The 19,279-nt window shown below is 40.1% G+C and overlaps 1 protein-coding gene across 1 annotated transcript in view; it reads right to left on the bottom strand.

The window, feature by feature from the left end:
* Window positions 1–19,279, bottom strand: part of LOC131068844 (uncharacterized) — a 111,311-nt gene that overhangs the window by 20,931 nt on the left and 71,101 nt on the right. Inside the window, exon 8 of the mRNA XM_059214760.1 lies at window positions 13,404–13,446. Within this exon, the coding sequence (XP_059070743.1) occupies window positions 13,404–13,446 (43 nt within the window). The remainder of the gene's footprint in view (window positions 1–13,403; window positions 13,447–19,279) is intronic.

Raw genomic sequence — 19,279 nt, 5'->3', positions numbered from 1 at the left:
TGACGAGGCGCCACCTCAACGAGTTCGATGTCTTCCTTGAATTCTCCAATTTGTGTCAAGAAATCATCTAAGTATGGAAATTTGATTCCTTCTTGTCACCATTTGATTCTGCTTGGGAGCTTGTCTTTTTAATTCCTTCAGGAGATGAAATCCTTCAAGAAGTTGGAAGTTTATTTAACTTTCCCATATTTTCACCAAGCCTGAGAACTTTTCTTTCTTGATGCCTTGAGATTCTTTCAAGTGCCTCAAATTTGGAGAAGAAATCTCTTCGTGAAGTATTTCTCATAGTTAGCCAAATTTTGTCCCTCTCTATGCTCGGACGAACCTTGCTCGTGGTCCCGTTTTCAATTCTGAAATTGGCTCGAAACTCCATTTGTGTTTTCTGTGATTATCCTGCCTTCAGTTGCCAATTTATGTTGCGTGGGAGGAGGGTTAAAAAGCTCTGGGTAACCCCTTGCAAATATGAAATGATGGGATCAAGCTATTCAGGCATTCACTGTGATCATGTCCTTCTTCTCGATACCCTGACATGCCTTCAACATTTCCCATACTTGGACAAATTTTGGCTATCCTCACGCCCAGATGAACCTTGCCTGTGAACTCCAACTGCGATCTCTATGATGATCTCGCTTCTATTTCCTCCCGTGACCCATAAAACCAAAGGAAAATAAGTTAGAAATCTATCTTGGATTAAAGAAAATCGAGGCTGCGAACGGCTAAGTGTTTGGAAAATTTCACTTCATTTTCATACTTAGCCATGAGAATGGGATTTTCACATGTAAATTCTCCAACCTTCAAGATAACTATGATCACAATCCAACACCAAGTGTTATAACTCCGAAAATTTCTTACACTTAGCCAAAAAAATTGATTTTCCTCCCTTAGAAATTCAAACAAATTTACTAAAAATCATTTCTCAAACTCTAGAAAAACTCAGAAAATACATAAATCTGCATCATGAATTTAATTTCACCTTCAAAAATACTCAAAAATTCAGGAGAGATTCAATAATTCGTCCTTATACTAGTTGTCTTTCTCCAAAAATTTGTGAAACTTTTGTCAAAAAAGTTTATCCATCTTCCAGCAATATCCAAAACTTTCTCTAGATGAACTCCAAACTGAAAGTATTTTACTATGCTCTCCTTAATATTTTCGAACTTCTTGGTGTAGAAATGTAGTTTACAACGAAGTATTTGTAAATAAAGTTAAATCCTCAATCAGAAACCTTAAAATCTTCCAAATCATGTTTCCAATTTTAACTTCATTCTTTTGGAAAGTGTTGTCATGTTTCCAAATTCAAAGAAAATATCTTCCAAAAGTTTCCAATTTGGCTATAAGTTCGAAATATTTATTAATCTTCCAATATTCTCTTTAAAAAAAAAAATTCCATTTTGGATTTAAGTTCGAAATCCTTATCAATCTTCCAATATTCTCCTTTTGAAAACTTTTTATTTTGGATTTAAGTTCGAAATCTTGAAGGATTTTCATGACATCACTTTGTATTTTCGTTGATTCTGTTTGACTTTTATGTGTAGGCGGACTTTTGGAGGCTTACCTTCATCTTCCTCAAACTTTGGCGGGCTTTCCTTACCTCTCGAAGGCATGGCGGGGTTTGAGAAGGCTCTTCAACATCATACTTAGCATCTACTTCCTTGGGCGGAGTTTTGAAGGGTCCCTTCAACATGGAGGGCGGACTTTGAGCAAAGCTCAATCAAGGCGAATTTTAGCTAAGGCATAGGGCGGACTTTGGAACACACCCCTTAGGCGGACTTCTAAGACATCTCCAACATGGGCGGACTTCTAGACCTTTGCATCATTTTGCTAGGGTAGGGCGAAGTTTTGATGGATCTCCAACATAGGGCGGACTTTGGACTTCACCCCTTGGGCACCCCACACACATGGTGGACTTTAGAGTGTTGGCCATCATGGCCTCTTCCAAACCATGGCGGACTTTGAAGGGTTGGCCACCAACATGGTAGGATAGGGCAGAGTTTCAAGGCCATTCACTCAGCAACACCTTGGGTAGAGTTTTGGTGAGTCCCCTTAGGCATGGCAAACTTTGGTGGCACCTCCTACATGGCTCTCGAACCTTTGGTGGACTTTAGACTTGGCTCCATCAAGGCGAAATTTTGGCTAAGGCATGGGGTGGACTTTGAAGGCCTCTCCTCATGGCTCTCTTTACCCTTGGCGGACTTTGGAGGTCTCTCCTATATGGCCTTGAAGACCTTGGGCGGACTTTAGCCTTTGCTCCTTCATTGCGAAATTTTGGCTAAGGCATGGGGCGAACTTTAGACATTGCTCCTTCATGGCCTCCATCAAGGTGTAAATTTGACTAAGGCATGGGGCGGACTTTGAAGTTAGCTCCCACATGACCTCTCTTCTTGGGTGGACTTTGGTGAGTGTTCCTTCATGGCCTCCATCAAGGTGTAAATTTAACTAAGGCATGGGGCGAACTTTGAAGGTCCCTCCTCATGACACGCCTAAGGCATGGTGGACTTTGAAGTTAGCTCCCACATGACCTCTCCTCTTGGGCGGACTTTGGACAAGGCTTCTCCATCACTTGGCATGCTTGGGCGGACTTTAAAGAGTGCTCCCACATGCTTCGGCGGACTTTGAGGCGCTTTCCACATGCTTGGGTGGACTTTGAAGAGTGCTCCCACATGCTTGGGCGGACTTCGAGGCGCTCTCCACCTTGGGCGGACTTTGAGGCGCTTTCCACCTTGGGCGGACTTTGAGGCGCTCTCCACATGCTTGGCCGGACTTTGAAGAGTGCTCCCACATGATCTCCCAATCCATGGCGGACTTTGAAGGTCTCTCAAGAAGGCGGACTATATATGAAATATAACATTTAAGTATAAGATAAACTTTAAGTTATATTTCATATATATTGTCAGGATGTTTGAGAGTGGTTTCGAGCCTCTAGGACTAATAATGCAAAATCTAGTTTTTGGAGGATTCTCCAATTTTCCAGACTTAGTCAAATTTCAGGATTAGGATGAAATTCCAGACTTAGCCAAATTTCAGGGCATTTGAGGATCAGGATGATTTTTCGAGCTGATTATCCTTTGAAGGTGCCATGACCCCCTAAAATATAGGAACTTAGCTTTTTGGGTCAAAACTTGAAAATTTTAAATCGCAGTCGAAGCAGGTCAATGGTACAAGTGTAAACCCTAGGTTTGCATCCCGAAAAAGCAAAAAGCCTAAAATCTAGGGATTTAGCTTTTTTAGGTCAAAACTTGGAATTTTCAAGTTTCGGTCGAAGCTGGTCAGTGGTGCAAGTGTAAACCCTAGGTTTGCATCCCGAAAAAGCAAAAAAGCCTAAAATCTAGGGATTTAGCTTTTTTAGATCAAAACTTGGAATTTTCGAGTTCAGGTCAAAGCAGGTCAGTGGTGCAAGTGTAAACCCTAGGTTCTCATTCCGAAAAAGCAAAAAGCAAACATCCCTAAAAATTAGGGAAAACTTTCTAAAAATAGCCATACCGAGGATTGGGCTAAAAAGGCCAAAAACGAAACTTCCTAAAAAATACCTCTCTAAGCACTCTGGTGGTGTTCGCATTTCGGAATCACATAACTTGCAAAAACTAACTTTCAATCGTCAGGCCTGAAATGCTCTGAACTGGACAAGGCTTTGTGAAACTGCAACAAAAGGTCATAGGACACTTAAAAAAAACCCTAGAAAGCAGGAAAAGAGAGGGTCCCCATTTGCAATGGGGCGATGTGTGAAAAAGGTCACAACACGTAGTTGGGGAAACTTCGAAGACCTAGGTCACCGAAGTTGGGGGAACTTCAGAGACCGGGGTCACCGTAGTTGGGGGACCTTCGAAAACCTGGGCACCGTAGTTGGGCGAACTTCGAAGACCTGGGTCACCGAAGTTGGGGAGACTTCGGAGACCTAGGTCACCGTAGTTGGGAGAACTTCAAAGACCTAGGTCGCCGAAGTTTGGAAAACTTGAGAACCTGGGAACTTCGGGGTTCCGGAGTTCCGGGGTTGAGGAAGAGAAGACCTAGGAACTTCAAAGACCTGGGTCACCGAAGTTGGGGAAACTTCAATGACCTGGGTCACCGAAGTTGGGGAAACTTCAATGACCTAGGTCACCGTAGTTGGGGGAACTTCTGAGACCTGGGTCACCGAAGTTGGGAAGACTTGGGAACCAGGGAACTTCGGGATTCCGGAGTTTCGGGGTTGAGGAAGAGAAGACCTAGGAACTTCGGAGACTTGGGTCACCGAAGTTGGGGAAACTTCGGAGACCTGGGTCACCGTAGTTGGGGAAACTTCGGAGACCTGGGTCACCATAGTTGGGAGACTTGCGAACCTGGCAACTTCGGGGTTCCAGAGTTTCGGGGCAAGAGAACAAGAGACCAAGGAAGGGAACTTTGGAACCTCAGGGTTTCGGAGTTCCAGGAAAGAGAGGAAGAGAAGACTTCGGAAAGGAACTTCCGACAAGACAATAATTCATACTTTATGATTCCATCGTCTTCTCTTGGATCAAACTGGGGCAGCACTGGTCCATGGAACATATCTCTAATTGGTTCTCACTAATGGACCAAGGGTGTCATAAAATGACAACATTTTTGGTGGCCTCTGCGGGATGCTTTCCTGCTAAGCATATAGATCAGTAGCCCATGTAATCCATCGGGCATTGAGTCGTAACTGCAAGAAAGAAGAAAACTCTCTCCTCTGTAACATGCAAAGGATCAAGATCAGCCATTCTGAAGGGGAACAGGCTGTGCTTGTGCATTTCTTGGAAAACAAGAAACCTAAGTAATATTTACATTGTTACAATAAGATGCAACTGATGTTTTTGCCTCTGTCAAAGAGGAACCTTTTAAAGGAGCTGGTCCCCCTCATACCATTGTTACATTCACCATCTAGCTGTAATGGTTGAAATTTCTTGTATGCATGCATTAGACACTTCACCGTTTACCTTGCCATCATATGGAAGCCATAGAAAATAGCCACCTAAGACATCTTGGGATGCATGAAGCATACACATAGTAGTATACCCAAGCTTCAAAGTTTCCAATTTGATGTGTCTAAAGAGCCCCCTTGTGCAGGCCAAGACAGAGATATGGTATACCTTTCATCACCATGTGAGTTTGGAGCCTTTTCCTTTGGTTTCAACTCACGACAAGAAGAGGTCGGCTATTGTTGCTCAACGTCATCAAACTTGGTATGTTGGTCCCAAGTGAAACATTCAAGCTCAACCACGTCATCCCTAATGCCAAAAGAAACATCTTCGCTTTGAATGAAGACCTCATATTCAACATCATCATTTTCAGGGACAGGGGAGAACCAACATACAGCATAATCACATGTGCTGATATCCAACTCATCAGCAGAAATCTCAAGTTTATGAGACACCTCAAAAGAAGAACTAAAACGTTTAGATTGTCTCTTTGTTTTTGTTTCCTCCTCCTGGCAACAGAATGCAACAACCTCAAGTTCATGGCATGATCCATCCGCCATGCAATCTGTAGTAAAAACATTACCCCTTGTGCCCTCCTCAAGACTAGCATGCTGCTCCAGAGCTACCACGGGGGGAGGTGTAGACATATCCTTCTCATGATCAATAAAGAAAGGAAGATTGTCAAATGAGAGGACAGTGTCCTCTTTACCTTCACACTCCTCATGTTCAATGACCTGTTGTTGCAACTGATTGTTCTCAATATCCTTCTGCAGCATTGTTGATTCCTCTTCCTTTAGAGCATATGAAGACTCCCCAATGGCTGATTGAACCCCTTCATCATGATGAGGATGGGAATCATCCATCCTCCATACAACAGGTCCGCCCTAAAAAAGGGAGATAGCATTAGGAAAGGGCCTAGGTGGTGGGTTGTTTTGCAAAAGGCACTAAGGAGAAGGCTCTTGTATAACAACAGCTAGAGCTCCCTTGAAACTTGGAATTTTAAAACTAGGGAAGTTAGTTGAAGGCTTGGGAGGTCTCCCCTGCCTAAAGCTTGGGATTTCAAACTTAGGAACCCTAGGAGCAGAAACCTCCTCCTATATGAGCCGCATCTCTGCCGCATCTTTATGGTTGCTAGGTGCTCAATTTCTTTCTTCCTAGTAGAGGCAAGCTGCCTCGCAAGGAACTCCCTATGTTGTCTTTGGGCTTCCATCTGTTGTTGTTGACGCTGAGCCTAATAAGCAAGCTGATCCTGCTATAAATCCCACTCATGTTGTCTCTTCAACTCCTCCAGTTGCTTGGTGAAATCAAGCAGCACACTTTTGATTTCTGCAATTTGCCTTTTTTCGTCATCTTGGGACTGGTTGGGCTACCAAGAAGGTTGAGCAGGGGTGGGTGGGTGGCAAACTTTAGGAAAGTACCCACCTACTGCTGAAGTAAAGTTATTTGGCATGAAACTACGAGCAGACCTAGTTCGGCCCTGTTGATAAGGAGGGGAAAAATGGTTGGCATTCTCATAGAATGGGGGTGAATAGAAGTTACACCCATGATATGAACTCATTTTAAAGCATTTGAAAGAGATGGAGCTTTTTTAACAAAATGCTTAAAAGAGCAGACGGACCCTCTCAACTAGAGACCGATAACATACCACAGATCCACCAAATGATTGCAGAGTTACCAGGTGCTTGAAAGATGTTGCCTCCAAACGCTTGATGAACTGAAGAACACACTGAATCTGCAGTTGGCTTGGGCTTACGACTCCATGACTTCGAAACCTCGGGGTTCAGGAATTGAGGACTTAGGCACCTTGGAACCTGGGGTTTCCGGGGTTCCGGACTTGTCCAGAGGTAGTGACTTGGGAACCTGGGGGTTCCAAGGTCCCAGAGTTAGGAACTTCGTATGAACAAGAACTGGACTTTGAGCAGAGTGGCCAAGTGCTTGAAAGGTGATTGCCTCTAAAGGCTGAGACACTAAGAACAACACAGAATCCTTAGCATGAATGTCGAAATTGAGTCCCACCGGACATGCCAAAAACTGTTATCACAAAAGCTTGCACAGTTGTTGAGCTATCAACTCAGAAACCTCGTGAAACATGGAAACAACCCCGAAGTGTGGGACCTTGCGCAAGGGGGTTGAATCTCTTGAGAAGGCCACCTTCCTTCTCAATCCAGGTGCAGGTGTTGAACCAACTCAACACTTCAAAACTTACTCCTAAGCCTATCCTAACAACTTACAAACGTAAAGGGAAGAGAGAAATGCTTGAAATAAAAGGAGGTAATGCACCAAGAAGAGATTGTTCCTCTCCCTACCCGAAATGACACAAAAAATCAACTGAAACACCCAGGAGATGCACAAACTTCAGTTGTATGAGTGACCCCAATACATGTATAAAGGTTAGAATTCACTGAATGCCAAGAGGGGAGAAGGTTTCCGAAAAGTCACACTCAGAAATAAATTTAACACAGCATATATGAGAGAAGAACCACAAAACATACACAGCATACATAAGTAGAAAGTAGGCAAGAATGGTGATTTCAATTAATTATAAGGCCAATGGCCAAACTTACAATTGCACAAATGGAAGATAAATACAAGAGAAGTGGGAGAGCATGGAATAGCTCAAGCCAGCAAGGAGAGAACCCTTTATAATGGGCATAACAGCCTTTGTATAGAAAATTGGTTACAAGAGTGATCATGACCCCTGTATGTCAGTCTGGGAGTGTAGGAAAGTGCATGCACTTGACTTCTGTACATGCAAGCAACCTAGCCATACCCTGAAAAGGCAACCCTCAGAAGGGTGGATTGACTGACCTTCCAAAGTCGGATCATGCAGACATGACATAAGTCACCACAACAAGCATGGCCTCGTACCTCCTCTGATGGAAATATTGCCAAAAACATTAAATGCACCCCTGTGGCTCCACAAAAGAAGGTGCATAAGTCACAAAAGTTGTCGGAGCATTTAAAGCCTTGAGTGTGGATCAAGCCATCCGGAAGTGTTGCCAGCTGGAAAGAAGTTTGGAAAACTTCGGGGACCTGGGTCACAGAAGTTGGGGAAACTTTGGAGACCTGGGTCAACAAAGTTGGGAAAACTTGGGAACCTGGGAACTTCGGGGTTCCGAAGTTCTGGGGTTGAGGAAGAGAAGACCAAGGAACTTCGGAGACCTGGGTCACCGTAGTTGGGGGAACTTCAGAGACTTGGGTCACCGTAGTTGGGGAAACTTTGAAGACCTGGGTCACCGAAGTTTGGGAATTTCGAAGACCTGGATCACCATAGTTGGGGGAACTTCGAAGACCTAGGTCACCATAGTTGGGGAAACTTCGAAGACCTGGGTCACCGTAATTGGGGGAACTTCAGAGACTTGGGTCATCGAAGTTGGGAAAACTTGGGAACCTGGGAACTTCAAGGTTTCGGAGTTCCGGGGTTGAGGAAGAGAAGACCTAGGAACTTCGGAGACCTGGGTCACCGAAGTTGGGAAGACTTGCAAACCTGGGAACTTCGGGATTCCGGAGTTCCGGGGTTGAGGAAGAGAAGACCTAGGAACTTCGGAGACCTGGGTCACTGTAGTTGGTGAAACTTCGGACACCTGGGTCACCGTAGTTGGGAGACTTGGGAACCTGAGAACTTCAGGGTTCCAAAGTTCCGGGGCAAGAGAACAAGAGAGCACGGAAAGGAACTTCGGACAAGACAACACTTCATTCTTTATGATTCCATCATCTTCTCTTGGATCAAGTTGGGGTAGCACTGGTCCATGGAACATATCTCTGATCGTTTATCACTGATGGACCAAGGGTGTCATAAAATGACAACATTTACTATAGCACCAAAATGGTTTTATCGTAGGTCTACGAGGCCATTCCAATAGTTTTTATAAGGCAAAACAAATGCTTGTGGGTGATTTGCAGCCTCCTATGACTTAGCATCAATCAAGTTTAAAGAAGCAAGTGATTTCTCAATGAAATCTTCAATAGAAGTTCCCTCGAGTTTCTACAAGAAACTTTAACTACTAAACTTGTGCCCTACATGATTTGGAGCCCATTTGAGTGACCAAACACAAAAAAAAAATTACAATGCCCTAAGACTTATAAATTTGTTTCCCGGATACATATTTCAATAATTGTTTCCACTCGTTTGCTAATTGCTACCTTTATCAAGGCTTAACCACTCATGGTAATTCATTCAATCTTACAGTTAATTTCATAGTGAATTCCTCAAGAAAAAAGCTGTTTGCATAAGCTATGATTAAAGGTTTAGATGATTTGATAACTACTTCAAAAAAAAAAAAATCTAGAATTTATAAATGATAAATTTAATATCGATAGCACAATAATTACAAAATGCAAAGAGATTAATTATGTGTTTAGTACTTTATATTTTATATATTGTAGAATCTTTTTCATGGTCGAAAATACGATGTTTGCTTATTGGACCTCTCAAACCTCTTTTCCTCAATTGCAAAAACAAATCTTTATTTTGCTCAACCTTTGAAACTTCAATTCAACCTATACGTATACAGTTTACAAGAGATAATGATATATGATTTCTATATTTCTAAAACAAAGCCTATATGCCAATGCAACTATATTATATTTCAAAATACCAAATTGTTAAGAATAGTTGTTGTTCCTATTAAGACTCCTAGGGGTTTGGAGGAACAATGCGAGATAGAGACTATGCATGTTCCAAAATGTAGGTACTCCAAGCTTGCAGACAACTTACACCTTTGATGTGGCTATTGGAAGTTTTAGGAAGGATGAATGCCCTAGGGATTCTGTTGAGGTTGAGGAGGGGCAAAATCAAATTAAAATCCCCGATTCAATCAATGCTAAATCAACTGCTTGGTATAAGAATTCGCTTATTGGAATATTTTGTAGCAATTGTCCCAACATTGGTACTATCAAGAGGGTGCTTCAAAATTGGAAATTAAGAGGCCAAGTTGAGATAGCTGCTATTTTGAATATTTTTTCTTTTTCATTTTCCAATCTGGATGATTGTTGAAGGACTCTTCTAGAAGGTCCTTGGTTTTGGGAGAAGAATGGCCTTTGTCTTAAAAATTGGTCTCCAAGCTTTGACCAAATGAATGATGTCATCATTAAGTTTCCTATCAAGGTTAAACTATCAAGGTGGTTGTTGTAGCATCAAGGTGAAGAGATTTTTATAACTATTGCCAATACTTTTGGGCAATACTATGCTAATGATTCAATCACCAAATTAAATAAGTGATTGTTGTTTGCTAGATTATGTTTGTCTGTGGAGAAAAAAAAGGTGCTCCCCTCTCATATTACCTTATCTTCCAAATATGGTGATTGGGTGTAGCAAATTGGATTTAAAGACTCCTCAATTATTTGCCATTGTTGCTATAAAGTGGGTCATGCTATTGCTCCTTGCTCGAGTATCAAGAAATACCATTATGTTTGGAGGAAAAGGGAACAAACACCTACTACTATTGAGGAATCCACTAAAACCATCGAGGAGGCATAAAAGGAATATAATAGGGAGAAATCTTCTAAAGACTGTACAATGATGGATACCTCTTTTAAGGCTTCGAGGATGGATGAGCAATCCACCTATGGTCTTATGAATTTTCCTCGTTCCAAAAGAAGAAGTTTAGGGAAAAAGTCTTTGCATTGTGGTTAAGCAAAAATCATTGGAACAATTTTTCAAACCACCCTAACTTTGGGTTGCTAGTTTGTATGGTTTTGTACTGTCCTAACTTTTGTAGTGTTGTCATTGTTCCTCTTGGTTATCGTTTGTTTTCTTGTTGTGCTTAATGCTTTATCTTTCTTTCGTACAAGGGTTTGGGCCCTTTCAAAATCCCTACTTACCTTAATCAAAAACAATAGTAGCATCCAAGAATCTTTTGTTCAGGATTACAATGTTCCAAATCAATAACAAGAAAATAAGAACACCACAAATCTCAATTGCTTACTTAAAGATTAATGGAACAATCCCTACTTACCTTAATCAAAAACAATAGTAGCATCCAAGAATCTTTTGTTCAGGATTACAATGTTCCAAATCAATAACAAGAAAATAAGAACACCACAAATCTCAATTGCTTACTTAAAGATTAATGGAACAATTTAGACTTCCTACCAAAATTGCCCTTTCTCTCAAAAATACCCACCAAATCCTCCTCCATCAATCTCCCTTTGTCTATTTCTTCCTCTTTTCCTTTTCCGTTTACTACCTTCCCTTGTTTTTACTACCATAGAATGCCCATGCATAACCCTTCTTATCCCAAACTCACACAACAAACTCCATTATAGTGCTTGACTTGGAACATGGATATTGCATCGATTGTCCATTTTTTTGATAACCATCAATAAATTTATACCTTTTTCCATTTGATTTTCTAAGCGCTAATATTTTCTAGACTAAATATTTGCATTTACAATTCTCAAACTTTTCTACCCAAACAAATTTACATTCCCTAAATAGTTCTTGTTGGTGATGGAAATAAGCCACACCCAGACCGATGATGGACTGGTCCAAGAGGGGCCAGTAGCTCAGTAGTAGAGCACTCCAGCAGTGTATGGAAGGTCCTAGGTTCAAGTCCTACCTGGTCAATGTCTCAACATGGTATCAGAGTCAGGTACAGGCTAGGAGCCCCAAGCACACGAGAGGTGTGGCTTAAGGGAGGGTGTTGGTGTTGGAAATAAGCCACACCCGGACCGACGATGGACTAGTCCAAGAGGGGCCAGTAGCTCAGTGGTAGAGCACCCTAGTAGCGTATGGAAGGTCCTAGGTTCGAGTCCTAGCTGGTCCATGTCTCAACAGTTCGAATTTTGCATGCTAATACTTTTTAAAAAAATGCGAGTGTGTAAGTCAATGAGAAACATAAACAAATGATTAAAACCTCAAAATCTAGACCATATTTCACACCTAAACAATCCATAGATATACCATATGATCGAATACCTCCTTTCAATACATATTTTGTGATCCATGTCCAATTGTCAAAGATGGTCATATACATATATTGAACTACATTTAATAATCTATCACGATCAAGTAATTTCATTACATCAAAGTATTCTAGTTTTTCATATCTTATAACTAATCAATGTCTTAGTTTATCTAGATACTTGTTATCACAAATAGGAGAGGAATTACAAAATTAATTTATTAAACCAATCAATCTAATTACTTGATTAATGTAATTAATTACTTCAATCAAGAGAGAATACAATCCATCAAATTCAAATAAACTATTAAATTAAAATACCATATTAATTAAATTTCATATCTAATCAATTTAACTACTAGCATTTATATAATTAAATTATTACTTGTAATCAATTAATTATGTTATCATAATTATAACATTGCTACATAATTAGTTAAAACTGCCCTAAATGATAACACATGAACTGGAGAGGCATTACTCAAAGACCAAATAGGAGGGATTCAACCTGGCAGTCAAAATGATGATTCAGAATTTGGTTACATGGGAATCCAAGTAACACCCCGACTGGAAATTAATTGAAGCCTCGAATATTTCAAGATTAAACTGGTGAATTAATCTTAATGCCAAATGGTATTAAGATTCTATACTCGCCTTTAATTTAATTATTAAAACAAGTAAAAATTAGTGCGGTTTTTGGTATAATGTTAGGGTGTTCCAAGTTCCTAACAGTGGTTGATTCCAGCTACAGCCTCTGCTTGTCAGAAAATTAATAATTGTTAGTTTGCATTGGGCCATGTTCTGGATCCCACCCAGTGCTCTATTGCTAGATCATAATGAGCATATCATACTGATCCTTTTTACAGATATACATACATCATATGTTGATAATGAAAGACTCTATTGCTCTACTAAGCTCCAATATGTGATGCAATTGCTCCCTGTGGAGTGTGATTCATTACATAGATATTTATATGCTGTTATCTTCTTCCTTTCACTAAATTGTCAGAAATGGATACATTTTTATAATGAGGTGCAAAGCAAACAGTCAGAGGAATGCAATTAGTTGAAATGCCCAAGAGCATGGAAATTAATCATGACACATGCTGGTCGCATGGACTCTCAGCTGATAAATGAGGAACATACTTCTGTAGGAATAATTTAAAAGGACACGTGTTAGCAATATTCATCAAAGATAATATATGGAAAGTTTTATTCAAACTCAAAGATCAAAAGTGGATCAATTCTCAATTAATGGGGAAAAAAACTTCTCAAGCCTTCTTGATGACGATACCATATTTTCACTAATCATAATAACAATACTAAGGGAGGATAAAAATAAATTATGAAAATTTGAAGGATACTAAAGGGTAACCAAAGGAAAATATCATTTAGTTAAGTAACAAAGAAGAATTTTGTTGTTATTCATTGTGCGGACCAGCTAACAAAACCTTGCTGTGGCAAGTGTGACTAGTAAGACAATTAGAATGAAAATAGTTTCAATGAGAGCAAAAGAACTTTGATTTGTCTCAAGCATGCTTGTGATAACCTTCTAATTGCTAGAGAGCCAAAAAGAATAAGAAGTACTTACAGACAATTCTTCAACACATAAAACATTTCGTAGTCGTAGATGCCTGGAAAGAAGTAAAAGTTATCTTGTAATTGTTGTATACAAAAATGAAAATGCACACACAAGATGTATTCAAAAGAGCTAAAAGTTATCTTGTAATTGTTGTATACAAAAATGAAAATGCACACACAAGATGTATTCAAAAGAGCATATTTCATATAAATTTTCCTTAAGAATGGAGTCTAGATGAGAATGATTGTGGTGATCTATACTTACAATCTATAATGGTCATTTCATTAAAAAAAAATTATTATGCACTTAGGCTTGGACCATGGGCCACATGGACCTAGTACTTCAGAGCTTCCAAGACAAAGAACCTATGCAAGACCCATTAACAATTCTTACATGTTGAAGTTATAGCTATGGTAGGATCCTTCCCTTGGCCGACATAGCAAACATGATTGTCTAATTGGCCTATCGGACTTAGACAATCATGAACCTATGTATACTCTAGAGAAAGCGGGTAATATACATTATGAAGTGGTTTTGTTTTAAGTCCTTAACTAAGCATCGGATAAGACAGACACCCGTCACCCATGGTTAGACATGTCTCCTCATTGATATTGTCCGCCACCCCTTGATGAAGGATCACGTTGCCCTTGAAGAAGCAGACTACCATGGCATGTATAAGAGGGATGTTACCTCTTTCATTTGGTGAATTCAAAAAAAAAAAGATACTCCAATCGTGTGGAAGATTTCCTATATGCAGTCCATGTTTATCATCAGCAGATCGACTTCCATAGCAGATCGACTTTCATATATCTCAGATCGAAAAAAATTATCATCAATGAAATCATTCCTTGGGAGAGCGAATACACTACTTGGCAGATCGTATTATTCCTTGGCTGATCGAACACATTCTTCATAGGTTGGATACATTAATGCAGTGCGGACTACATACACAGCTGTGCATTGTAAATTGATCTGAGCATATAGCTTCAAGGAGTGAAGCGATTCACATTGGACTTTGTACTTGATCATTGTAAAAAGCATCTTGCTGTTCATATTTGATATATATAGAGAGAGATAATTCCGTGCTTGGGGGAGACGATAGCCTTATATCGTCTATGGTTGGGAGGGCAACAATGATCTAAATCATTGCCCATGGTTAATCGAGCGCACCCTATGATTATTGTGCATGGTCATCTTCTTGTGATCCTAGTATTGTAATGAAATTCAACATTGTACCAGAGCAGGTTCTTGAAGAGCCATTGCCACAATTAGTGCATCCCCTCTGTCTTGAGAAGGAGATTGAGCTTAAGAGTGGAAAGATCTGTCAGGGATAGAGATCATCTTTAGATTGAGTAGAGAGAGATTCTTGGATACAAGTTATAATTAAGGATGGTGCCAAGAATAATGAGAAGGAAGTTGGGGCCACTTCTTTCCAGCTAGACTTTGATGATTCTCTTCATAGAAGTGACATTTCTATTTTCAGCCTTGGAAACTTTGCAGATTTGCATTTATCAATGGCATCTGAAATACGAGATCAGAACCTTCATTGGATGATAGGACCAAACTGATCAGATAAGTCTTCTCCCTACTACCACATTTATCTAATAGTATATGGTGTATTGCTTATGCTCATGTTATTTGTCTATTGTATGCATTGGACTAATGGTTGCCTTCCTATTCATGAGACTAGAACTGCCCATGTGTAAGGTTGAGTCCAGTAGCCCTTAGCTATGATTACATACAATTTAAGACATCTAATTTATCATTATCATTTTTTTCTTATGAGCTATGTTTAACAGCAAATTATTACAAGTGTATGTGTGATTGCAGAAGACGCTTGAAGACCTTAGTAGTTATGGCTGGCCTGCTGTTATGCTACTTGCAAGGGTTGCAAGTTTATCTGAAGCCACATGGAGATTGGATAATGAGATAAGTATCTATCTTGGTCATTATCTCTTGAGTTTTTTGCTTGTCGTAGTCAACCTCTTATTTGTATTCCTATATGTACTATAAGAGTTATTTGCCTCGTTATGCTCTTGTTCTTTTCCTTGGCCCTCGAAATGGGTTTTGCAAGAAAAGAAGTACGATGCATTAGGAATCCTATCGAGGCATTTGTGCAGGGCTCGATCTGATGAGATTGATGATTCGAGAGGGAGGCCTGTACAACTTGTCGGGACGCTCAACCCAAGCGTTGATATCTGCTTATGACAGCCATGACATCGAAAACTTGTCGCCTTGCCTGTCTTGAGAAAGATGGCTATAGATCTTTCTAAGAGCATGAGTGCACTTACAGAAGTTGTGACGGGACTGTCAAGAATTCCTTGCCGAGTTGTGACAGTAGGTCCAAGGTGGTCTTGAATCCAGCACATTCACCCATGTGTGGATCATGCCAGATGATGTTATGAGTTGAGATATTCAGAGACATGGGAGTCTCTTGGAACAATATGTCTTCCATAATTGGGAGCGTGTGAGCAGGGTATGCTTCTGTGACAGAGGGAGCAGCTAGAGGATCTACTTCAGTTGACTTCCGAGGATCTTGGTCATATTTGTTCAAAGGGAGTGGACCATGTCAAGATGGTTTCTCTAGTGATCAGATGGATACTTGGTGATCATGAGATTCACCAAGAATGATGGTGTATACATAAAGGTTGTTGATGGTGAGGCATTGATTTTGGTCCTTCATGTTGATGACTTATTTCTCTCTGGGGTAGAGAAGCTCATCATTCAGTGTCAAAGGGAGTTAGCCTCTGAATTTGAGATGAAGGATCTTGGCCTTATGTACTACTTCCTTGGGTTAGAAGTTTGGCAGAAATCTGATGGGATCATTCTGAGTCAAGGGAAGTACACTATTGACATTCTAAAGAGATTTGGTATGATGGATTGTAAATCCATGTCCACACCTTTGGAGACCAACTTGCATAAGTTAAGAGAAGCTGCAGCTGATTTGGATCTAGTAGATTTTACACTATACAGACAGATGATTGGGTCCTTGATGTATCTAGTCAATACTAGACCAGATATTTGCTATGTAGTGAGTGCACTTAGCCAGTTCATGTGTGAACCAAAGCAAAAACATCTAGTTGCAGCAAAACATATTCTGAGATACTTGCGCGGTACAGTTGGATATGGCCTGAGATATTCTTCTGATATAAACTTGAAGCTGCATGGATATACTAATTTTGATTAGGCAGGATGTGTCACTGACCAGAAGAGCACCTTTGGTTGTTATTTCAGTTTGGGTTCTGCTATGATTTCTTGGTGCAGCAGGAAACAGTCTTCAGTAGCACTGAGCTCCACAGAAGCCGAGTATATTGCAGCATGTGTGGGAGTAGGAGAAGCAATGTGGCTTCGGAAGCTTCTTGCAGGATTGTTTGGACAATCCTTAGAGCCTACAATTATCCATTGTGATAATCAAAGTTGTGTAAAGCTTTCTGTCAATCCTGTGTTTCATGACAGAACGAAGCATGTGGAGATCAAGTATCACTATGTTAGAGACATGGTGCAAAGGAATTATATTCACTTGAGATACATTAGTACCAATGAGCAAACAGTAGACATTCTCACCAAGCCTCTCTCCAGAATAAAGTTTGTGTACTTTGGAGGTAAGCTTGGTATGGTGGAGAATGAAGCCCTAGCTGAGACTGAGTCTCTGCTTCATTGATTTGTTTATATTTGTTTATATATATACTAATGTATTCTTCTCTTCAAAAGATGTTTAAAGTGTAAACTCTTGTTAATGCATTTCTCTTTGAGAGAGACTTGAGGTGTAAGCCCTTATCTCCACCCGCTGATATGGTTCATGGTGGATGTCATGTGTGTGACGCCATGACAACACCACGTGAGATAGTCCGTGGTGATTTTCTTGTACTTGTGTGTTTACCCTCTGGATGAGCCATGGTGAATACCATTGTGAGGTGGCGATCTCACAATGATGAACACTTGTGCATCTTACCATCATTGTTAGGGGACGGTATCACAATAATGGTTGATATCTCGTGAGGTAATATCTATGGATAAGCCATAACGGTGGATATCACATGAGGTGATATTTATGGATAAGCCATAATGGTGGATATTACATGAGCAGATATCTATATATAAGCCATAATGGTGGATATCACATGAGGTGATATCCATGGATAAGCCATAATGGTTGATATCAGGGTGAGGCGATATCTATTCTTACATCATCCATGGATGCAGCCATGATGATTGATATCACAATGAGGTGATATCTATTCTTCACCATCCATGGGAGAAGCCATGATGGTTGATATTACGGTGAGCTGATATCTATTCTTCACCATCCATGGGAGAAGCCATGATGGTTGATATCACAGTGAGCTGATATCTTTCCTTTCCACATATGGGAGTAGAAATTGTGGTCAAACATCATGATGAGGTGATATGCTATCACAATGAGATGATAACTTTCTTTCATACACATGAGTGTAGTCATTGTGTTAGTCATCAGATTGAGGTGATGTGACTTATAGACATCTAGAAGGATTCCTCCCTAGCTAAGAGGGAGTGTTGAAGTTATAGCTATGGTCAGATCCTTCCCTTGGCCGACATAGCAAACATGATTGTCTAATTGGCCAATCGGCCTTAGATAATCATGAACCCATGTATACTCTAGAGAAAGCGGGTAATATACATTATGAAGCGGTTTTGTTTTAAGTCCTTAACTAAGCATCGATTAAGACACACACCCGTCACCCATGGTTAGACACGTCTCCTCATTGATATGGTCCGCCACCCCTTGATGAAGGATCATGTTGATCTTGAAGAAGTCGACTCTTCATGAAGAGTCACCATGGCGTGTATAAGAGGGATGCTACCTCTTTCATTTGGTGAATTCAAAAAAAAAAAGATACTCCAATCATGTGGAAGATTTCCTATATGCAGTCCGTGTTTATCATCAGCAGATCAACTTCCATAGCAAATCGACTTTCATATATCTCAGATCGAATTAAATTATCATCAGCGAAATCATTCCTTGAGAGAGCTAATACACTACTTGGCAGATCGTAATCTTCCTTGGCTGATTGAACACATTCTTCATAGGTTGGATACATTAATGCAGTGCGGACTGCATACACAGTTGTGCATTGTAAATTGATCTGAGCATATAGCTTCAAGGAGTGAAGCGATTCACATTGGACTTTGTACTTGATCATTGTAAAAAGTATCTTGCTGTTCATATTTGATATATATATAGAGAGAGATAATTTCGTGCTCGGGGAAGACGATAGCCTTATATTGTCTATGGTTGGGAGGGCAACAATGATCTGAATCATTGCCCATGGTTAATTGAGGACACCCTATGATTACTGTGCATGGTCATCTTCTTGTGATCCTAGTATTGTAATGAAATTCAACATTATATAACTCGAGGGGCTATTTAAAAAAATATTCAAGTACTTAAATATTCAATAGAAATTATAAAATTAATGGGTTGATAGGGTGTCAATAGGATTAAAGGGACATGCTGAGAGGGGATGCGTCCGTACAAGAAACTTATATTTGCTAATGAGGTTTCTGTTGATAACAATATTGTTATTGCTTACTCTCTTGTATACTTGAAAGCTTGCACGTGTGTGTGTGTGTGCGCGCGTGTGTGTGTAGAGAGAGAGAGAGAGTAGCAGAAAAAATTAGAATGATCAGAATACATGATAGAAAACAACCAACCTCCAAGATGGTATTATAATGAATTTCTCTTTATTTTAGCTGTCTTTCACCATGCAAGTTTATTGTTGGTGCCATAGATATCACTCTGGAAGGCTGAATCAACTCAAACTATAGACATTTTAATTTTATCAAACATTTGCAGCGCAAAAAAATCACTTATTGTGTTCACAATTTAATTTATTTCTTTCGAGAAA

This window comes from Cryptomeria japonica, chromosome 11, assembly GCF_030272615.1.
Source record: "Cryptomeria japonica chromosome 11, Sugi_1.0, whole genome shotgun sequence".
Classification (NCBI taxonomy): Eukaryota; Viridiplantae; Streptophyta; class Pinopsida; order Cupressales; family Cupressaceae; genus Cryptomeria; species Cryptomeria japonica.
The sequence above is the reverse complement of the archived record's forward strand: the minus strand, read 5'-3'. Positions and strand labels throughout refer to the sequence as shown.